A 23,431-nucleotide genomic window follows, 5' to 3' on the forward strand; every position below is an offset into this window, starting at 1 on the left:
TGTCCAAGGTACACAATGCTCCTCCCAGGAACGACTGTGTCTGTCTGGGACTCCAGCAGCCTGCGCAAGGTCCCACAGGCCCTTTGTCTTTCAGGTTTTCTGAAACTGCCGTGGGAAGTTATCTACCACCCTTAACACACACACATACTCAGGATGACAATGAACAGAGCCCGTTTACATCTGCCACTTCATTTATTTTATTTGCAGGAGGAGTTGAAACAAATTTTAAGGGAGATTTTCATTTTCCCCCTAAACATGAATCATTCAAGTAAAACCAACTTAACTATAGAAATGTAGCAAAGTAAGGGGAAAGCAGCACAACAACCCAAGAGGCAAAGGCTGGGGGGGAGAGGTGGGTGCAGTCCGCATATAACATATGCATAAATGCCTTATGATTCACCTGCTCAGGACCGCCTCCCCAGAAGGCAAGCACAAGGACCCATTTTAAGAGGATGTTTCCCCCCAAACATCTGAGAATGCTTCAACTTAAACAGCTTAAGGTTAAAAAGACAAAGAAAAAAAAAAAAGAAACCCAAAAAAACCCCTGAACCACCCAGCCATAACCACCTTCCTTAATCGATCATAGGAGTTTCTTTTCATTTTATAAAAAGATTAATAAAAAATATTGAAAAAATTTTCTCATCTTATATTTGTAAAGATAATAGAATTCATAAGTTTCTTAGAAAACAGACCAGACACTGCCCTCCAGTTTCCACCCCGTTGCTGAGAGGATCAGCAGGACTAGAAAGTTTGGGATACTGGAGCTGCTGGTGGAGAACGGGGAAGTCCAGCCCAGAAGAAATCAGGAAATAGGGCTCAGGGGCACGTGAGGTGTGGTAAGGAGCAACTCCACGTGATACATGGCTGCGCAGAAAAGGGGAACACAAGGTGGTCGGAAAGGCCTTAAACTCCTCCTTGACATACAAAACCGGTTTTTACAAAGATCCAAGCAGTTTGGTCCCAAACTGAGGTGAACACTTCAAAGTTTATTCACATGCTTTTGTTTTCTCTTTCAAGAATCAAAGTTTCCCAAATTAAATGTTTCTAATATTACTACATATGCCTAAAAAAAGAAAAAAAAAAAAGGAGGGGGCTTTTAAAATCAGGACAGGGGAAAAGAGATAGAAAATCATCAAATTAGTCATCTTAGCTCCAAATGAAATGAAATTAGAACAAAACTGTTGGTTTCTAATAGGAAACAAAAATCCAAGCATCGCTCTCCCGCCCTACCCCTGCCCCCACCCCACACACCAACAACAAATGAGAAAAACAGCTAAAGCCCAATGCGTTGTATTCTGCTCAAAAGCTGGGCCTGACCCCCGGGCCCCACGGCCAGCCTCCTCTGTCCAGTGGGAGACAGCGCCAGGGATGCCTTTCACGGTGGTACAATCTGCGCGGCTGGTGGGGGGTGGGGGTAGGATTTTCAGAATCTTCTTGAGGTTCCTCTGTTAAGCTCCTCACCAGCCATCTTCCCAGCGCCTCTCTCCCCTGGGCAGGAATCCCGTCAAGGGTGGCCCCTACTCGGTTGTGGGCTGTATATTGTCCTTCTCTTCTCGGTTCTCTGTCCCACTCTCGTCGTCTTCAATCTCCCCTTCCTCCCCACTGAACTTGTCATGGGCCCACTTGGGGCTGGTACTTGATTTCCGGAACATGAACCGGCCCCGACCCCGAGGAAAGGCTCCTCGGCCCCGGCCCCGGCTCACCCACTTGTCACTGCCTTCACCTTCACGGTCATCATGCTGAGGGGAAAGAAAATTGCCATCAGTGCCAGAGTGAATAAGATGTGGCCAGAGCTCTCTTCTCTGCACGCACCCAAATGTGCCTTTCCCAAAAGAACCTGTGCCCTAACCCAGCCTTTTGATCCTTTTCTGCACTTCTCCCTGTCCCCCACTCCAAAAATGCCAGTGGTTCAGATCCACGAGAATATCCGTTGGGTGATTTAGGAATTTTAAGGTAACAGCTTGGGCATTGTAACGATGATTGACAATGATGATGATTCACTGAGCAAGAACCCTTAATAGTTTAAAGAAAATAAAAACGTCACTGAGCACTGAAGTAAGACATTTATGTACTATCTCATTTAATTCTCATATCTACCCTATCATTATCACCTCCCACTCTGCAAATGTGGAAACAGCTTAGGAACTTTAAGCAACTCCATATGATTTAGTATATCCTCTCTCAAAGGATGGGTTTGAGAAAGCCAATCACACCAAAACGTGCAACTCCATGTGAACTGGGTTGTTAGGCAGCTAAGAAAGGAGGCAATGCGGCTGGGTGCAGTGGCTCATGCCTGTAATCCTAGCACTTTGGGAGGCCGAGGCAGGCAGATTGTCTGAGCTCAGAATTTCGAGACCAGCCTGGGCTATACGGTGAAAACCCCGTCTCTACTAAAATACAAAAAAAAAAAAAAAAAATTAGCCAGGCATGGGGGTGTGCGCCTGTAGTCCCAGCTACTCAGGAGGCTGACGCAGGAGAACTGCTTGAATCCAGGAGGCAGAGGCTGCAGTGAGCCAAGATCATGCCACTGCACTCCAAATGCTCAGAATCCAATGTTGGGGCTGGGGCTTTCCTGATCCTCTACCTCCACACTCTCATTTTGTATCTCCCCTGTTTTATGCAAGGAGGCAGTGTGACGGGGTATGAAAAACACTTAACCTACATTTCATTTTTTCTTTTTCACTTAGTTCAAGGAAAGGATTAACCTACATTTCAAACAATGCTTGCTCTTACCATCTCATGAGACAGAAGGAAGGATCCAATCAAACAATGAATGAGAAAGCATTTTGAAAACCAGCAGTCATTACCTTATCAGCCCCATGACTTCAGAGTCTAAACCACCCCCCACACAAGCTAGGGTCTTAGGCTGTTGGAGCTCAGCTCAGCAGGTGTCAGCTTCTTCTGACCATGGCTGCTTGTTCACACTAAATGAATCAGGCTGGCAATACTCTCTCAGGTGGCAGATAGGAGCAAGGGAGAGGGCCTTTAATCTTTTCCCTACAGCAGTCCCACTCCAGAACCTAACCCGGGCCCAGCCAACTACAATTCCCTAGAGATAAGTTCAAAGGTCCTCTAGTAGCCTCAAAGCAGCTTCCAGCAGCAGCAACCCTAGAAAAGGGATGGTGGCCACGCATAGCCATCCACACACAACCTGTTTCCTAGCTGTCCAACTGACAATACAGATCCATTCCAGCCATTTTGGCAAGTGATGGAGATTCAGCTGCTCCTTTACCTTAGTTATAACACTCACACCAGCTTGGATCTTAGTCTGCTGTTACATATCAAGGCCAAGAGAGCTCACTCAAGGCCAGGTACTTCAGCCTATTAAAAGTATTAATCTGAGGGAGGCCCAGAGTGCACAGGAATGATCAACAGCCTAGATGAGAGAAGCCCCACTGGCATTTCATTTTGGAGAGACATCCCTTTCCTCAAAGAGATCCTGAGCGGTCTTTCTTGTCATTCTTGCATGAAGGAGTGGCAGAGAGGGACAGCGGCATCAGGGAAGGGTTATGGCTGTATCCACAGAAATGAGGGAGGCTGAGGGTGGTGGTGGGTGAGCAGTAAAACAAGTTCACAGACTAAAAAGACAAGACCAATGCTTCTTGCTTATCTTGGAATCCACAAACATCTTCAGTGATAAACCCTTTGAAGACCAGGACTGCCTCTCTAGAGGACACCCATCTAGTTAGCACTATGCAAGTACACATGGCCCAGTGCAATAATCCTGCACATACATTTAATCGCAGTTTTGGACAAACTAATTAAGGCCTGGTATCAGCTACTGTGTGTGTCAAAGGCCCTCTAACCCTTCCTGGTTATCCCCAGACACATACCAAGTAATACTTCTTGCTTTTGGGTGTGTACTCTGGGTCCCACTCCTCTTCCCGGTTTCTTTTTTGAAAATCATTGTTGCTGTTGTTGTTATTGTTCCCAGAGTAGTTGCCTCTGCCCCAGCCTCTTCCTCTGGCTCGAAACTGCTATTGCAATAAATGAGGGAAAAAGAACAAAGGATCATGCCAGGAATGGGGAACAAACCCCCCTGCTTTTTGTTCAAACATTTTTCTGGTGTGGAATAGACAGCTGTCTTCCAGTCATATGCTGGTCAGCTGGTTTCCAGCCATTCCCTTTCTGCTCATCTCAAGTCTGCAGCCTACACAGAGGACAAACCTGCCCCAAGGGCCTCCCTATAAACAGCAGTAGTCAAGGTTTAGTGGGGGAAGTTCTGAGACCAGAAGCCATAAGAGGCTTTCTAGCTAAGTGATTATGAACAGAAAAGTAACAAAAAATGGAAAGGCCAGAAAATGTGGGAAGGAGAACCAAAGATTCCAGGGTCTTTGGATTGGATTACTTATGTCAAAGGCAACAAAACTGGTATTCTGATGAAACGTAATCAGAGTTGGTAGGAGCAAGGGTCTCAGAGAAAGGGGGAGAGGGGAAGGTCTTACAAAGGTTCCTCGAGCTCTGCCACCTCCTCTTTCACTTGGACCCACAAAGTCTTTGGTCCCCAGTCTTGATTTGTCAAAGCCCGTGGTGCTCTCCTCTCTTTCCTCTGTCTCTTCAGTGTACTCTTCTGCTTTGTAGGAGTGAGATGACTGGGAGGAAGAGGAGGAGGATCTGGACCTGTCTCTTGCTCTCCGATGCTTCCTGTGAAAAGAGAAGAGCCAGGGTGATCAATCATCTTTCTAGGGGACACTGCTTGGCTGGGGCCTCATGGATAAGCACAGGGCAATCAAAAGTATGCCTGTGATGGAAGAAACTGATGATGAGTAACCTTATAAAGCCAGCTCACCCCCAACCTACCCACCCAAGATACTTCCTCTCAATTCTGTCAGTCATGTTCAGTGACACATCTATGTCTGAGTCTGTGATAAACATATGACATACACAGAAGCAGGAACAAAACACAGTCCATGGCCTCCAGGAGCTCAGTCTAAGATACAGGCATGAATTAATAAGGGAGAAGGAAATTAACACTATATTGAGAGCTCCAAAGTATCTGGTACTGGGCCAGATAAATAGCTTTGTATATTATCATCTGTTAGTGCTTTCTATTACTTTTATTTCTTACAGGAATGCTACCTGTCTTACAGGGTTCTCTAAATAAACACTGTGTTTAAACACTTTACACCAACATAGCTGGCATGCAGTAAAGGACAATACAACTCAGTATTATTTCCCTCATTTTACAGGTAGGAGGCTCAGGTGAAAGAAGTGAGCAGAGCTCGGATTCTAACCTAGCTCTGACTAATTATACCACGACTCCACATATTACCTCCCACTGAGCTCAAACAGGTTGTGTGACTAAGCCTAGGATCTGGCGTAACTCTCCCAGAGTTATTTCCCTTCCCTTTCCTTCATCTAGGGGAAATTACAGACTAGGGCAAATTAGCTTAATACGATGAGTCATTATCTATGTACTAAAGTCAGTACCAGCCCTGCCATGTGATAGTGGAGGTTACTGAATACCTCTAGGGGGCAGCAAGGCCAGGATCCCAGGAGTGGAGGAGTAGCAGAGCCAGCCAAATGTCAGTAACCTATCATTGTCTTTCCCTCCCTCAGTCTTCCATTATGAAAGGCATCATGCTCCCTGCTCCTCACCCACACACACTTACTCATACAAAGGGGAAATCTAAGTTACTGTCATAGGATTCATGTAACTTCAACTCTGACCCCACTAAACATCCGTGCTATTTCAAGAGGTTTTCAAAAATAAGACTCTCTGGCCGGGCGTAGTGGCTCTCTCCTGTAATCCCAGCACTTTGGGAGGCCAAGGCAGCTGGATCACTTGAGGTCAGGAGTTCGAGACCAGCCTGGCCAACATGGCGAAACCCCATCTCTACTAAAAATACAAAAATTAGCTGGGTGTGGTGGAAAGCATCTGTAATCCCAGCTACCCAGCTACTCAGGAGGCTGAGACAGGAGAATCACTTGAACCCAGGAGGCAGAGGTTGCAGTGAGCCGAGACCATATCACTGCACTCCAGTCTGGGCGACAGAGCGAGACTCTACCTCAAAAAAAAAAAAAAAAAAAAACGACTCTCAAAAGGCCTCAAATTTGAGTCTTTGCATTGTCTTTTTTTGTTGTTGTTGAGATGGAGTCTCACTCTGTCGCCAGGCTGGAGTGCAGTCGTGCGATCTCGGCTCACTGCAACCTCCACCTCCTGGGTTTAAACGATTCTCCCGCCTCAGCCTCCTGAGCAGTGGGGATTACAGGCACCCACCACCATGCCCGGTTAATTTTTGTATTTTTAGTAGAGACAGGGTTTCACCATGTTGGCCAGGATGGTCTCAATCTTCTGACCTCATGCTCCACCCACCTCAGCCTCCCAAAGTGCTGGGATTACAGGCGTGAGCCACCGCATCTGGCCAGCATTGTCTCTTATTAGCTGTGTGACCTGGGTAAGTCATTCTTCAGTTACATAAAAAAAGTTCTGGCTGGGCACAGTGGCTCATGCCTGTAATCCCAGCACTTCAGGAGGCCAAGGCAGGCAGATTGCTTGAGCCCAGGAGTTCTAGACCATCCTGGGCAACATGGCAAAACCTCAACTCTACAAGAAATACAAAATTAGCCAGGCATGATGGTGTACACCTGTAGTCCCAGCTGACTGGGAGGCTGAGATGGGTAGATCACTTGAGCCCAGGAGGTCAAAGCCACAGTAGGCCAGTGATTGCATCACTGCGCTCCAGCCTGGGCAACACAGCAAGACCCTGTCTCAAAACGGGCCAGGTGTGGTAGCTCATGCCTGTAATCCCGTGCTTTGGGAGGCCAAGGAGGTGGGTGGGAATCACTTGAGGCCAAGAGTTCAAGACCAGCATGGGAAACATAGCAAGCCCTCGTCTCTATAAAAAATTTTTAAAAATTAGCCGGGCATCATGGTGCATACCTGTACTCCTAGCTCAGCCTAGTTGGAAGGCTGAGACAGGAGGATCACTTGAGCCCAGGAGTTCGAGGATGCCGTGAGCTATGATCGTGCCACTGCACTCCAGCCTGGGTGACAGAGCAAGATCGTGTCTCCAAAAAAATAAAAAATAAAAATAAAAATAAATAAATCACAGAATACCGGGGTTTGCAGGGGACTTGTTCAAAGTCACATCGCAAGTCAGAGGTAGGCATGTGTTCCAGGGAGAGGAAATCAGAGTTAGTTATTCAGACTCAACTCTGAAATGCTTGAGGGGTTCATGTTCCACTTCTAAGTGGCGGCCCAGGCACTACTGTACTACCACTTCCATTCCCTGCTGAGGATTCGCAGGTTCTTTATCTATGGGCGGCCCCAAAAGCTGCCAAGGCTCCTAATGCATAAGTAACACATTGGAATGGGAGACAAAGTAGAACAAAAGATCCGTGTTTGAGGTCAGCTGATACTTGTGATTTTTTTTTTTTTTTTTTTTTTTTTTGAGATGAAGTCTTACTCTGTCGCCTAGGCTGGAATGCAGTGGTGAGAACTCAGCTCACTGCAACCTCCGCCTCCCAGGTTCAAGCGATTCTCCTGCCTTAGCCTCCCGAGTAGCTGGGATTACAGGCGCACGCCACCATGCCCGGCTAATTTTTTTTTTTTTTTTTTTTAGTAGAGACAGGGTTTCACGATATTGGCCAGGCTGGTCTCGAACTCCTGACCACGTGATCTTCCTGCCTCGGCCTCCCAAACTGCTGGGATTACAGGCATGAGCCACTACACCTGGCCAATACTTGTGATCGTAAGGCACATTATTCTAAGCTTGGCTTATCTTTCAAATGGGCAAAATGGATATCACACTAACTGTTCAATTTATCTCAAGGGGTTATGAAAAATTGATATAAAAACGCGGCCAGGCATAGTGGCTCATGTCTGTAATCCTAGCACTTTGGGAGGCCGAGGTGGGTGAATCATGAGGTCAGGAGTTCAAGATCAGACTGGCCAACATGGTGAAACTCCATCTCTAAACACAAAAAATTAGCTGGGCGTGGTGGTGGGCACCTGTAATCCCAGCTACTCAGGAGGCTGAGGCAGGAGAATCACTTGAACCCGCGAGGCGGAGGTTGCAGTGAGCTGAGATTGTGCCACTGCACTCTAGCCTAGGCAACAGAGCAAAACTCCATCTCAAAAAAAAAAAAAAAAAAAAAAAGCTTGCCAGCTAAAGTTCAAAATCAGCAGAAGTGTTGCTTCTTACCAGAAGGTATGGGGCTTCAACTGTGCTACTTTTCGTGACACATGATTAAAAAGTCATGGAACATTCAAAAACGTAAACAGAAACATCAGGACATAGGCATGAATGTTGCCCCACAAAGTTCAACAATGCCACCTTTGTTTAAGGAGTACCTGGAACACCTCTCTTGGAACTGTCTGTAAAACTAGTTTAAAAGGCACTTAAGATCAACAATCATGTACTATCTAGTTCCACCCTGTTTCTTTGACTAAACAGTGTTATTACTTGACAATGACTTTGGGCCATTTCTAAAATACAACTTCCCCATGAAAATGTGTGATGAAAAAGGCACATCTAAAACTGCAAAAGGAATTCCCAAATGATCCTAATGATTCTCCACACCATCCCTGTGGTCAATGTAACAGATTAACTTCTCTTATGAAGCCTTCTTTGGACAAAGATCACACTATTTTGATGTAGAAATTGTTTTCAAACTAGGGACCCTACTTGACATTTACATGGATTAAAAGAAGAAACAGGTTGCTATAATTACTAAACCTAAACTCCTCTGATTTGAAAGCTCTGGTGTATAGCCCAAAGGGGACAGACAAGAAACTTAAGAGTCTGAAAGGGGTAACAGGGGCTTACGTACTTCTGTTTCTTTGATCCTTTATGAGTTTTCTCTGTTTTTTCAGCTGACCTTTCCCTTGAGTGGCTGGAGTCTCGGGAATCCACTGATTCTCTCGATTTACCTCGTTTAAGATCTCTCTCCTTATGTTTTTTACGACGTTCAATATCAAGGCGGAGATCAACAGGATCATCTTTGTATTTTCCCTCAGCCTATCAAAAGATAAGCCAAAATTAAGGTTTCTGGGATTCAGAGCTGTCAACTCAACCATCCCACAAACTGTGGTTTTTACTCCAATGGAGGGGTGCAGAGGAAGCACTGGGAAATGTGAGGCATCTCACCCAAGCTTGGAAGGGATGCAGGACGTCCCACAGAAGTTACTCCATAAGGATCCCTCACAGAACCCACGCCAGTTCTCCAAAACAATGATGCTGGCCTTCTGAAAATGCTATGCATTGATCTCACTTTGTTTCCTTTCTGGCCCAGTAATGACTCTGGCTAGTTTAGAAGTTGAGAAGGCTGGCCAGGTGCAGTGGCTCACGCCTGTAATCCCAGAACTTTGGGAGGCCGAGGCAGGTGGATCACTTGAGCTCAGGAGTTCAAGACCAGCATGGGCAACAACCAAAACCCTGTTCTCTACTAAAAATACAAAAATCAGCCAAGCGAGGTGGCGTGTGCCTGTAATCCCAGCTACTAGGGAGGCTAAAGCAGAAGAATCGCTTAAACCCAGGAGGTGGAGGTTGCAGTGAGCTGAGATCGCACCACTGCACTCCATCCTGGCCAATAGAACGAGACTATCTCTCAAAAAAAAAAAAAAAAAAAAAGTTGAGAAGGCTAAAATTAGCTCTGGAAAGGTAGGTGGTTGGGCTGGCTCAGGATTAGCCACCACTAAGAGTAGAAAAGCTTACCTTCCCCTACCTATACTGTAGTATCCACCCATGGCTTATTCTCCACTTGGAATTATCTCTGAGTACTGAGTCCAAAGAGAGACAATGGAAGACTTAAGCAGCCTTCAAAACCCTGAGTTATACTGAGAAATTTCTCTAGAAAGGGAATATCAAAAACTATGGGGAATTCATAAACTGGTATTATCAGGTGAAAGGAAAGGGAAGGGAAGGGGAAGGGGGAAAGAAACCAAAGAAACAGGGAGAAAGGGAGGAAGGGAGGGAAGAAGGAAGGGAGGGAGGGAGGGAGGAAGGGAGGAGGGGAGGAAGGGAGGAAGGGAGGAAGGAAGGGAGGGAGGGAGGGAGGGAGGAAGGAAGGAAGGAAGGAAGGAAGGAAGGAAGGAAGGAAGGAAGGAAGGAAGGAAGGAAAAAACTTCTCTGCTGGCTTCCTAAGCAGTTCAGCTATGAAGGTATGTTTTGCAGCAGCAACAGCACACCTGCTCAGACCACTGCAGCAAAGGCTTTCAACAATTCTTGGGAAACTCAGTGGGGCAAAGGTGCATGGTAGTTCCGGGACATCCCACATTAAGATTTGTCTCATGGAGGTAACTCAGGGAGGAAGAAATGAGCAGTTCATTCTGCATTAATAGTTTACATATGTGAACTACTAAACTTAAAAAAAAAAAAAGTTTAACAGCAGGAGTGGCAGAAACTAGGTTTATTCTTTTTTTTTTTTTCTTTTTTTTTTTTTTGAGACAGAGTTTCGCTCTTGTTGCCCTGGCTGGAGTACAATGGCGGGATCTTGGCTCATTGCAACCTCCACCTCCCAGGTTCAAGTGATTCTCCTGCCTCAGCCTCCCAGGTAGCTGGGATTACAGGCATGCACTACCACACCCGGCTAATTTTGTATTTTTAGTAGAGACGGGGTTTCACCATGTAGGTCAGGCTGGTCTCAAACTCCCGACCTCAGGTGATCCACCCACCTCGGCCTCCCAAAGTGCTGGGATTACAGGCTTGAGCCACCTTGCCCGGCCGTTTATTGTTTTATCACTTAATTTGTTTCCTAACAGAGGGAACTGGGCCTCTGCATCCTCCAAAGAGCAAAAAAAGACAAAAAGACAAATGCAACACTGCTCCCAGGGGTAACACCTCCAATGAGTTGGCTTTTTTGGGGCATGGAGGACAAGATCTCTTCTGATGTTTTAAAGAAAACCTTGGGTTTTACATGGCTAGTACCAAGCTGGAGAAGGGGTACTCGGAGGAGGAAAGACGGGTGGGAGAGAAGAGAGACTGCCCAGAAGCGCCTCTCGTCACATTCAACCAACAAAACAAGTATTTTTTAGAAAAGGTTTCAGCAGCATTGGAATAACCATCTGTTATTTTAAATTTCAACTGTATATGTGAATGAAGATCAATAAATACTAAGATTTTTTTAAAGCCCAATTTAGTTATTTCACAGTAAAAGATTGTATACAAGCTTTAACCTCTTAATAACAGTGTTTACGTGCACATCATTGCAAATATAGCTGGGCCATCAAAGTAATCTTTAGCTTTAAAGTAACAGTAATTGACAGATGATAGATATGGTACAATGTTAGGAAAAAAAACTGGACCAGCTGTTTAAAAACAGTCTACTTAAGTTAAGACATGAATATTTCACTCTTCTCTGACATGCATGTCTTTCTGAAATCATGGTTGGAAATAGTGCATGTATACAGTTGATTTGATAATACTTACAAGCAGAAAAATATCACAAAAAGTTTCTTCTCTCATCATGGGCACTTGTTCCAAAACTCCTCTCTTTTTTTTCTCAAGCTCACCTCAATAGACTTTGGGGTCATTTACCATATTCTAACCACTTCACAAAGGTTGTTGATACATTTAATAAAAATTAACCCTTTGTAGTTCATTTTTAGAATTATGCCCATCCTTAAAAGAAAAACACAAACTTAAGTAGAGAGTAATTTAAACAAACACATTTCTGTCAAGTTCATGCCCAACGCACTCATTTTGTTGGAATTACTGATCAAATCAACAGTTCACCTTGTAGCCAGGTTCCCGGGGACTTTTCATTTCATCATGAGCCAAACCATGTTTTCTGAATGTACTGGGGGAAATGTCTATTCTCCTAAAATTGAAAATACAAAACGATATAGTATTCCATTGTGTGAATATGATACTGGTAATATTCTAGCTCTTAAGTTGGCTAATAGATTCACAGGCATTATTTTTCCTTACGTTTCATGACTTATGTATTAATTTTACTCTTATATACTTATACTCTCCCATAGGCAGACACACGCAGACACACACACACACACACACACACACACACACACAGTCCCAGGTTCCCACAGTGTAACAGAAGTTAGAGGTTTTTGTTCTCTCCTGGTTTCGCTACACACAGAAAGATGGACTCACCCATAGCCTCAAAGATAAGGCCAACTTTGTTTCTAGTCCCTATCCACTGAACTGACTCCCACAACCAAATGGAATAGTCTTTAAACCTGCTGGGCTTTAAAATTCTGTGAGATAATCCTACAAGCTCCCGCCTCTAGCCCCCAGGCAAATTCTTCCAGAAGAATCCAACTACCCATGATTAAACTACCATGAAATATTAATATACAGGCTTGCCTAAAGAAACTAGCATTAGGCTGGGCGCAGTGGCTCACGCCTGTAATCCCAGCACTTTGGGAGGCTGAGGCGGGCAGGTCACCTGAGGTTGGGAGTTCGAGACCAGACTGGCCAACATGGTGAAACCCTGTCTCTACTAAAAATACAAAAATCAGCTGGGCATGGTGGCACACGTTTGTAATCCCAGGTACTTGGGAGGCTAAGGCATGAGAATTGCTTGAACCTGGGAGGCAGAGGTTGCAGTGAGCCGAGATTGCACCACTGCACTCCAGCCTGGGTGGCAGAGCAAGACTCCGTCTCAAAAAAAAAAAAAAAGACAAGAAAAGAAACTAGCATTTACTCTACCTACAGAAACTCACAATAATTTCAGGCAACATTCGCCAGCTTCCAAGAATATAGGAGTTAATCTATGTCAAGAGAGCTGTTTTCCTCAGGCCCAATGTGAGAGACTGTTGTCCCAAAGCATGTCCTGTACACTCTCAAACATAAATGCCTATAGCTCTCTTAGAGTCTGAAGGATGTTACCGTAAATTTTGTATTAAAGGTGCATTAGCAGCAGAATTTAACAAGGTGAGTTTAATGTCTGATACAAAGTCTTTTATTACAACCTCCAGTATAAGGCCATGGTCCTTACCTGTGTATCTCTGGGCTTTTCTTGTTTTTGGCTGCCTCCTGCTCAGTTCCTCTCTTTAGGTATTTAGTAAAGCGTTCATGTAATGTCATTCCTGAGGACCCAAAGTGATGCTCTGTTGGGATTAAAAGAAACACATTATGGGCCGGGCACGGTGGCTCAAGCCTATAATCCCACCACTTTCGGAGGCTGAGGTGGGCAGATCACGAGGTCAAGAGACCGAGACCATCCTGGCTAACACGGTGAAACCCCGTCTCTACTAAAAATACAAAAAACTAGCGGGCATGGTGGCGGGCGCCTGTAGTCCCAGCTACTCCGGAGGCTGAGGCAGAAGAATGTCGTGAACCCAGGAGGCCGAACTTGCAGTGAGCTGAGATCCCGCCACTGCACTCCAGCCTGGGCGACAGAGCAAGACTCCGTCTCAAAAAAAACAAAAAACAAAAAAAAACAAACAAAAAAACACATTATGTTACCAAAGGCAGACACAATGTTTTAACTCTTTTGCAGGAACCGGTAACCACAGAGATGCACCTAAAGTAGTTAAATCCACACAACAAACATACTGAGAAGAGGAAGGAAAAATGGCTGGTTCAAACACGGTCCCATATTGGGCACTAGATTTCCACTGTAGCTCCCATGTCTTAGGACAGAGAAACTTGAAGTTTATTCTCCTCAGAAGCACAGCACCAACTCTTGCTTGAGTTTATATTCAGATGGAACCTGCAACTGGCCCAACCCAGCTTCTCCATCACTTCTCTTAGCCATTCCCTAACTTGCCCAACCACATTTGCCCAGGGGGATGATAGAATACTTTGGGGAAGAAATTCACACCACAAGGTCCATAAGAGATCACTTAGAGGGGAGAAGACAGAGATGCTAGAAAAGTCATTTTGCTATTGGCTTCTCAGTTTTCAACCATTTTAAATCTTTGTGTTAAGGATTTAACCTGTTCTCTTGGTCACAGGTTACTAGCATTTCAAAATGCTAATAAGCTCTGCAATTAAAATATGGAAACTGCTTCTTGAACGGAATTTCCTTCAAGCCAGCCCCTAGCTTCAAAGGCCCTTTAGATGAGATACAAGGTCCCCCAAAACTCCTTATCCACCCATCATTCATCCTTCTTCTAAGTGTGGAACACGAGCCTGAAGCAGGCCAGGGTCTGGACTCACCTTTAACATGGTGAACAATGGTCACTATATGTTGGGCAAACAGTTCTGAGGGGCTACGCTGAGACTGAGCTGATTGTATGTGCTGGAAAATGGAACGAAACTCCTGTTCCTTTTTGTTGCTATGGACTAGATCTCGGCAAAGCTTACGTTCCTGAGCCAATAAGCCACTGGGTCTGAAAAAGAAATATGGGGAGGCCCAATTAGAACACAATACACAGGAAGAACATTAAAACCATAAAAATACTTTTTTGAAGAGTTTTAAATCTATCTATAAACTTCTTCCTACCGAAGTTGAAAGTAACCTCAGTGCACTGTAACTATGGAAAAGTATATACAAAATCTCTCTCTTCTCTTTCTTACTGGAATCTTCAAGTGGAGTGAAGTGTTAAACCTTAGTCACTGCTGGTTTTAACACACCCAACAAATGAGAAAGTATTTTAAAAGATAAACTACAGCTGGGTGCAGTGGCTCACGCTTGTAATCTCAACACTTTGGAAGGCAGAGACAGGAGCATCACTTGAGCCCAGGAGTTCAAGACTCCGTTTCAATCAATCAATCAATAAAAAGATCAGCTAGCATGACCAGCCAAGGCCATTCAGGGAGGTGATGTCATGAAGCGGGAGTGGGGTGTGGCTGGAATGCTGTTCACACAGACTTCCAGCTGCCTGAGTAGTTTACACCAAGTAAAAAACCAGTCAGCCTTGGCCTCCCAACTCTTTCCTAAAGTTCAGGGGACAAGGGGTAGATGTGTTGCCTTCCTTAACCCTAAAATTGTGGCCAAGCACGGTGGCTCATGCCTGTAATCCCAGCACTTTGGGAGGCTAAGGCAGGCAGATCACCTGAAGTCAGGGGTTCAAGATCAGCCTGGCCAACATGGTGTAACCCAGACTCTACTAACAATACAAAAATTAGCCAGGTGTGGTGGCAGGTGCGTGTAATCCCAACTACTGGGGAGGCTAAGGCAGGAGAATCGCTTGAACCTGAGAGGCAGAGGTTGCAGTGAGTTGAGAGTGCACCACTGCACACCAGCCTGGGTGACAGAGAGAGATTCTGGGCTGGGTGCGGTGCTCACGCCTGTAATCCCAGCACTTTGGGAGGCCAAGGTGGGCGGATCACGAGGTCAGGAGATCGAGACCATCCTGGCTAACACGGTGAAACCCCATCTCTACTAAAAATACAAGAAATTAGCTGGGCGTGGAGGCTTGTGGTCCCAGCTACTCGGGAGGCTGAGGCAGGAGAATGGCGTGAACCCAGGAGGCGGAGCTTGCGGTGAGTGGAGATCGCGCCACTGCACTCCAGCCTGGGTGACAGAGGGAGACCCCGTCTCAAAAAAAAAAAAAAATGGAGAGAGAGAGAGAGACTATCTCAAAAATACAATACAATACAATAAAATTGCTATGTTATTTGATGGGGAAGGGCTGTACTATAGACTTTGGCAACCCAGCTAGGAACGAAGAAGTGGATCCAGGATGGCTTCACAGGCAAAGCTATCTTAAATACAAGAAACAGTATTGGACTTGGGGGTGCAGTGATGAACAGAGAGTGAGACAGTCACTAAGGACTGAAGAGATACTTCATCACCCCAGGGATACTGCCCCCCTTCAAAAGCACACAATCACTCTGTGACACATACTCTCCAGTGAACACAGATGGACATGAAAGTATCACCACTGAAGCTTAAGACAGAAGGGGGAATACAGCAGAATGTCCCCAGGGAGAAAGGCTAGGCGACACCACTTAGGCCACTAAAGCACTGAGGATCAAGAAGGAGCACATCTCACCGTGCAAGGTCCTCATCAAAAGAGTCCATCCGGACATTGACCTGTGCCTCTCGAGTAATGGAAAAGGAAGACTTTCCTGTGGGAAAATCTCCTTTCGCTCCCAGCTTGTCTCGGCTCTCAGAGGTCTTTCTTGGGGGAGGTGAGGAGCTTTTCTCCTGGACTGCTTTATAAGCAGTCACTCGGAAATTCTTCTCAGGCACAAAGCCCCTGTGCCCACCTTCGCTTCTCTTGCCCCGATCTTCCTTTTTGGATCTCTCTGGGAAAGACTCCTCCTCCAGCTCCTCTGTTTTTCTCTGCTTTTCCTTCCCTGGAGGTGCATATACCAGGCCCTCCCATTTGCCTGACTTCTCCTCCTCCTGGTTTTTGTTTGCACCTATGACTTTAGACATAAATTTGGGTTCATCATCAAACTCAGATTCCTTCCTTCCCTTAGCTTTGTCCTTATCTTGATCATCCATCTCCTCCTTGTGGAAGTCAGCCATCTTCTTCTCAAAGTCATCTCGGAGCTTATACCTTTTGGGAGACTGACTGCCCCGAAAAGGCTTCTCAGAATCAGTTTTGGGAGCAAAAGAATCAGATTTCATTTTTCCATCACCCAAGCCTGTGTCAGAGAAGCTCCCTTTCTCTTTTATTTTTTCTTTATCGGTATTTGTTTGTTTCTGTTCCTTATCTTTTCCATTCTCTGTCTTCTGCTCTTCTAGATACCTATTTATAAAAACACAAGAGAGAGACACAAGAGGCTTCTTAACAGCTTGCTCTAAAATAGCGCCTTATTGGTTTTTGATTCTCTGAAAAAAACATGTCTTATGGATTCCTGTATTACCAAAGGACTTTCTATGCGGTTACTTCGTAATAATTTCTGAAAACTGCCATTCACAGTTCTATGAACTTGGCAATTAGGGGAAAAATATATGATCCATGGAGTTGTGTCTTACAAAAGCAACCAAAGAGAACAACAAAAGTTATTTTTAGGATACTCAAAAACAAAAACAAAAACCTACTTACCTGTAATGTGATCTAGGGCAAAAAATAACTTAAGGTCTTACCCAACCTTCACTCAGTCACTTAAAATCTGCTTTCAGCAAAGTTAACATAGAATGTTCAACCTTGGACTGTTTTGCTTTTATACAACTCACATTTGGAAATACAAGTCTAAAAAGAGACTTCAAATTTGCTTCAAGTCACCTAGAAGATCTAAATACGAAATATACTGTGAACACAAATAAAAACAAAATACATGTTAATGGGGGAGAGGGTGACAGCAGCAAAAATCATCATTCTCTTTCTTATGGAAAAGCAGAGCTCATGCTCAAGTCTTCTAAAGAGATTCACAGTCCTGGCATGGAACAAAACTTATGTTTTAAAATAGACTTACTTGGGAGCTACACTATGAGGACCCAAAGGCATAAGAATGACATAATGAACTTTGGGAACTCAAGGAGAAGGATGGGAGGGGGTAAGGGATAAAAAACTACACACTGGGTACAGTGTACACTGCTCAGGTGATGGGTGCACCAAAACCTCAGAAATCACCATTAACAAACTTATCCATGTAACCAAACACCACCTATTCGCCCAAAAACCTATTGAAATAAATAAATAAATAAATAAAATAAAACAGACTTACTGAAGGCAAGTACAGATTCAAAACATCTCATCTGTACCATTAATGCAGAAAGCTTAATCAAGTCAAAGTTGTGTTAATACAGCCAAGAAGAATCAAGGGATCAAAAAATATGCTAAATACGATAAAAGAAAAAAAAAGGGGGGAGCCACTTGCTGGGTTAGTCCCTCTTGACCACAACCTGGTCCCAATGCAACTTCCCTGTAACCTCTCTGCCATCCCAATCCATCCAACCATACAAACAAAGATTCATGTTCCAACTCACCGTGTCCCCCAGGGGAGAAAGACGGAAGCACTGTCATGTCCTCTCCTAACACGCAGCCGTGTTGGCTTCTACTGGGACATACACCCACCTTGTGATTTTAAAACAAGGCCTTCCTGGACTATGCCTTGGCCTTTCCCATTCTGCCCAGTCTCCTCAACTGGAGGGTATTGAGGGTGCAGCTCTTCACCATGATAGGCTGATGCAGATCGAACATAGTAGATGGTGGGTGCTAGAGGGTCTAAGAGCTCCAATGGCCATTCATTTTGGCAAAGACCATACTTTTTTTTGATAGCTGACCCACAAATCTCTACTGTTCTTTGGCTTACATTGGTAGAATCCAAGGCAAATTTTAAATGTGAAAACATCATTGCAGAGTAGTCTAAAGAAAGTTTATGCTGCAATACAAATTCAGGAAGGTAGGAAAGCTAGAGTTAACCTAAAGGTTTCCTTGGGTGATGCTTTTAATGTTTACTAACGAAAAGTCTAGGAAATAGGGATTACCTTTTACCATTAATCAGAGCTCTAACTTAGATCACATTACAATTAAACTGCCAGCTAGTGAGATAAAAACACAACCAGGCAGGGGAAATGAGATACTTGCCTCTTTGTATAGGCTGCTCCTCCTGAAGCAGCACTCTCCTCCTTCTGAGATGAGCCATATGTGGAGCCAGTGGATGGTGGACTCTTACCCACAGGGCTCTTTTTGGATGGACTCAGGGACCCAGAACCATGGTCGAACTGACCTTGGTGTGTCCCAGACTGATACCCAGCACCACTCGGCAGAGTTGAGCCCATCTGGGATGTGCTGGAAAGTGGAGGACTAGGTTTTGGCACGGGGCTAGGACGGGGTGACCGCCGCCTCACCACCACAGACTGGAGGGGGCTTTTGAGAGCTGGGCTTCGCTCCCGAGGACTCAGCTCAGAAACTGCTGAGGCCCGTGATGCAGAACCAGTGCCGTAGGTGGCATCTGGCCACGGCTTCGAGCTCTCAGATGCTTTTGTATCTTGAGAGGTGCCTCCAGAGAATGTCTGCTCCTTGGCCTCATCTCCCTGGTTATCCCCGGCAGCCTGAGATGGCCGGCTATCCTTAGAAGAGGACTTTTTCTCCTTTGCAGACTTGCGCTTAGAAGATTCAACTCGGCTATGGTTGGAGGAAGAACGGGAGGATGAGGAGCGCCTTGACCGGTCAGAAGACGACTTATCAGAGTTTCTAGAATGGCTCCTGGACCTTGGTGAAGGGGACCTTCTCTTTGGGGACCGGGATCTTGAACGGCCTCGACGAGGACTGTATGCTTGCCGGTAATTCTGCCAATTTGAGCGGTAGTTTCCATAGCCTCCTCGGTTATATTGGCCCCATGGATAAAAGCCTCTGTTACGCCCACGGAAATAATAGGGCCTTCTATAGCCTCTGTTGTGACCTCGGAAATCCCGATTCTGATATACTCTTGGGTGGTTTCTTTCTCTGTTATGAGCTGGAGAATATGATCTGGAACGAGACCTAGAACTGGAATGGAAAGGAAAGAGACAAATGTTTGAATTTTTGACACAAGCATTTTTATTCCAGAAAAATCTGTTCTGAAATCCCTGCCCTTATGTGTCATTCACTTTCAGTTTTGTTTTCAAAGCAAGGGCACAAATATTTAATCCCACTACGTATGGCCCTTACTAAGTACAAAAACATGGATAAGAATCATTTGAACAAGTGATGAAACACAGGTCACTTCATTCATATTGCAGCACATTTAAAATGGAGGTGTACTTCTACAGTGACTGAAAAACTATCAACATTTTCTTAAGGTAGTAAACCACACAAAGACCATTTTAATATACCATAATAATAGCTTACAGTTTCACAGGCATGGGGATTTTAACAGGGCTCCAGGTCATTGGAAACGAGAGAAAAACTGCGAGCTGTGGTACCTAGACAGGTACTCTGACCCCTATCTACACTGTGGTAACACTCCACACCCTATTCTAGTCAGCTCTCACCCCCTTGTGCGGGATGAACTTCTTAGATACCACTAAGGCTTGGGATCGTAAAAGTATGGTTACAACAGGTACACACCAAAGAAAACTTGGGAGAATGCATCTGCTCAAAGCTTAAAAGAACTTACTAAAATCACATAAGCAAAATAAAATATTGTTTTTTTAAATGGAAATGGTCTGACTACTTAGGTCATATTTCTGTGGCTGAGCTACATGATCTTAACTAGGTGCCACAAGAGGGCACTATCTGACCATAAAGTACCCAAGGACACATGAAGTTAGCAAAGAGTAACTAAAAAACACCCCCACCCCGGTGTGCACAGAAGGCTAGTGTTGTGTTCTTCTCCATTTAACAATATATAACTCTGGTAGAGCAAGATGAATTTCCAGAACCACAGAGACTTGATAGTAACCTAACTGTACACTCCTGAGTGTCAGGCTTGTCAATGATGAGAAACTTTGTTTCCATCAAAAGCCAAAAATTACATATGTTGGTGTAAAAACCCATTGGGGTTCTTGGATCCACTTTTCCTATCTACTATGATATAGATCATTGACATTAACCACTACTCCTAAGCAGCTGGCTACAAATAAGTAAAATTTACTAGAAAACTCTTTCAAATAATATTTTCTTTACATATAGAATAAAAACTCTTCAGTTAATCAGCAGGCTTTCTCGTATCTGACTGGGAACAGATGCATTTTTGTTTTTCCAAATAACTCCAGTTAGCAAATATACTAGTTTCTTTTCAGGATTTAACAACTAAACAAAACAGTATTTTTAAGAAGAAAGTACATTCAATTTAATCTAAAGATACAGTGGGATTGGTTTTCCACTATTTATTGCCCACTGTACTCAGATTTTTTTATCTACACCATGAATAAGAGCAACTGGCAAAGATATATCTTACTGCTGGTTGTTATTGTAATTAAGTACAATTAAAAAAAAACTTACCTTCCACACTTTTCATTTGAAAACAGTAACAATATAAGAAAAGAAGGGAGAGGCAGATGCAGATTGTGAAAGTGAATACAACCCGATTAAAGGGCTATGCTTGAGGGAGGTGATCCACCACCAGCACTAAGGAGGGTTTAATTCATGTTCCCATCCTCACAGGCTACTGCTGCTTCTGTTACCAATTACTAGTGAGGGCCCTGGGCATACTGCATCCAAAACTCGCAGTCATTGCACAGATGCAGGAAAATGAGTCTCTGCAGATTGCAAATGAAGTTATTTAAGAGATGTCACTTAAAAGGATACAGTCTGTGAAATACAAGGAAATAATCAATTTTCTCCAATTCTGTAGAACTCAGCAGTTAGTTAATTTAAAGGCATGGTTTCTCAAACTCTCTGGATAGATACTTTCCTTGCAGGAGAGGGAAAACAAAAGAAAAAACCATGAAACAGATAAGCCAGAAATAAAAACTGAACATCCAGTGGCAAATTTATCTGTTTCTAAAAACAGAGAAGTCAGACTACAATCAAGTATAAAAGCATACTTTCTAGTGGAGAAATTCCTCCAGAAAAGTCTCTTCTAGGTATATGATAGCATGTAAAGTGTCTCTAGACCTACCCCAGCACATACTGCCTTCCTAAAATATTTTTTCCTCGTTTGCCAAGTCAGTGAGCAAGTGCCAAATGATTTGCAGAACAAGGAGAAAAGAACTGCCCAGAATTCCAGCTGTCACAAATACTTCAGAGTTGGTTAACATTTTTCAATTCAATTTTGTCTCTCAGTTTTGGTTGCATAGCCTCTTGGTTTTGAACCAATTATTTAGTTTCTTCTAGTTACTAGATTAAATTTTAAAAAGGTATCTTTCATAACCAAATGAGCTAAAACTGAGGTTTAAACTCCCTAAATTAAGATTCTGGGTACAGGGTAGGAGTTACTAAGAGTCTTGCTGGTCCCATGGCTTTAAAAGCAATTTCCTGAGGTAAGTAAATTTAGGGTTTCCCTTTTCAGTATTTATGCATACCTACTTTTTCAGGCTGGCTTCTCATAGACTCCATTTAATATCTACCTTGTTTTTGTTAAATGGTAAAAAAACAAAACCACTAATCCTTTGTTTAATAGACCCCTTAGAAGTACTATAGGGCTCTGGAAATCATCAAGAGTAAAAGTTTAATCACTGACTTCTGAGGTTTATTTTAAATGTCGTAATCAATTCATCTAAGACAAGGATTCTAATACTCATCTGAAATAAACAGCAGGGGTTCCAAGTGTCAAACATGACAAATCATCTCCTTGCTAATATACTTGTGGGAAAAAGAATGAAAATGTACAAAGATTCCTCTTTGGCACACCAATTTAAATACACCAATATTTCCCAAACTCACATATAGAAACCTGTTATTTACTGAAAGCTTCTTATCTATCCACAAAAGAAAGTTTAAACACTTTTAAAGAATGAAAAATCCAACTCACAACACACCAAGAGAGGAAAGACGCTGGAGGTTTGGCATCCTATTCCAAGACATAATTAAAATAGGGAAATCCACCTGAAGGTGTGAAAACTGACTGAATTAGGAAATACTGGCAATAAATTCAAAAGAACTGTTCTCATTATTCAGTAAGATAAAGTGATGTTTTCAATAGCGATTTTTAAAAAGTTTTAAGATACATTTACTAAACAGATGCAGCTTGTTAGTAATTGGCACATTGTATACAAATTACTCCTGGTAAGTTTCTGTAAGTTTATTTTAGTGAGTTGAAGCTTCTTTTCCTTGCCATGTTGTTCATATTATTAATCCTCTTAGCTATCCTTTCTTTGCAGTGATGCACATAAACTTTGGTTCAAGCCTTCAAAAATAATTTGGTGAAAAATAATCAGCTATAGAGATTTGAAGCAAGCAGCTCAAATAAAAATAAAATGTTCTTTCTTCCAAAGTGGGTGGGAAATACTATGTGCTGGCAGAGGAAAGGAATCAGGCAATCAGCATGGCAGTCAAAGCTGATCTGGATTTGTAGTTTAAAGAGACCTGGAGTATCCTATAGCCCAACCCTGCACCTCAAGCCAACCCCCCAGTCCATTTGACACTCACAGGAAAAGTCTAACAAAAGATCTTCAAACATCCACATCGACTGATGCAATGATTATCTCAATATACAAAGTCACACCCCCTTACCTCAGCCTGCGCTTCCTTGAACGAGACAGAGATCGGCTTCGGGACCGAGACTTCGAAAATGAACGAGAACGAGATCTTGATGCAGATCTTGAGCGAGAAGAGCGAGATCCAGACTTGGATTTGTTTGTTTTTGACATCTCTGAAGAGAGGATCACTTTTCAATTACACCTAATGTAAGAAAATGCATTAGAACAAATGAGTGAGTTCCTTTGCAAATGTGAACCTCTTTGGACATTTTAGAAACACATTTCTTTTAATCTGGGCAACTTGAGAAGACCCCATATCTACAAAAAAAAAAAAAATTTTTTTTTTTTAATTAGCCAGTCACGGTGGTGTGTTCCTGTAGTCCTAGCTATTTGAGAGGCTAAGACAGGAGGGAGTGCAAAGTTACAGTGAGCTGTGATCACACCTCTGCACTGCAGCTCTGGAGGAAAGAGCAATACCCTATCTCCAAAAAAAAAAGAGAAAGTGGCTGAGCACGGTGGCTCATGCCTGTAATCCCAGTGCACTGGGAGGCCAAGGTAGGAGGAGGACTGCTTAAGTCCAGGTGTTCAAGACTAGCCTGGGCAACATAGCAAT

At 43.7% G+C, this 23,431-nt stretch overlaps 1 protein-coding gene across 14 annotated transcripts in view; it reads right to left on the reverse strand.

Moving 5' to 3' along the window:
* Nucleotides 1-173: 173 nt before the first annotated feature.
* THRAP3 (thyroid hormone receptor associated protein 3) overlaps nucleotides 174-23,431 on the reverse strand; it is an 80,005-nt gene continuing 56,747 nt past the window's right edge. For 8 of the 14 annotated variants that reach the window (XM_016959238.4, XM_016959240.4, XM_016959249.4 and 5 more), the window contains 10 exons: nucleotides 22,853-23,020; nucleotides 18,341-19,243; nucleotides 15,851-16,555; nucleotides 14,070-14,242; nucleotides 12,904-13,015; nucleotides 11,679-11,763; nucleotides 8,776-8,963; nucleotides 4,446-4,644; nucleotides 3,834-3,977; nucleotides 174-1,739 (listed from right to left, as the gene is read on the reverse strand). In XM_016959238.4, coding sequence (XP_016814727.1) covers nucleotides 1,518-1,739; nucleotides 3,834-3,977; nucleotides 4,446-4,644; nucleotides 8,776-8,963; nucleotides 11,679-11,763; nucleotides 12,904-13,015; nucleotides 14,070-14,242; nucleotides 15,851-16,555; nucleotides 18,341-19,243; nucleotides 22,853-22,989 — 2,868 coding nt within the window. In that variant the 5' untranslated portion in view covers nucleotides 22,990-23,020 and the 3' untranslated portion in view covers nucleotides 174-1,517. The remainder of the gene's footprint in view (nucleotides 1,740-3,833; nucleotides 3,978-4,445; nucleotides 4,645-8,775; nucleotides 8,964-11,678; nucleotides 11,764-12,903; nucleotides 13,016-14,069; nucleotides 14,243-15,850; nucleotides 16,556-18,340; nucleotides 19,244-22,852; nucleotides 23,021-23,431) is intronic. The other 6 variants (XM_016959252.4, XM_063782597.1, XM_054665849.2 and 3 more) reach the window with 1 other exon arrangement.

This window comes from Pan troglodytes, chromosome 1, assembly GCF_028858775.2.
Source record: "Pan troglodytes isolate AG18354 chromosome 1, NHGRI_mPanTro3-v2.0_pri, whole genome shotgun sequence".
In the NCBI taxonomy this organism is placed as follows: domain Eukaryota; kingdom Metazoa; phylum Chordata; class Mammalia; order Primates; family Hominidae; genus Pan; species Pan troglodytes.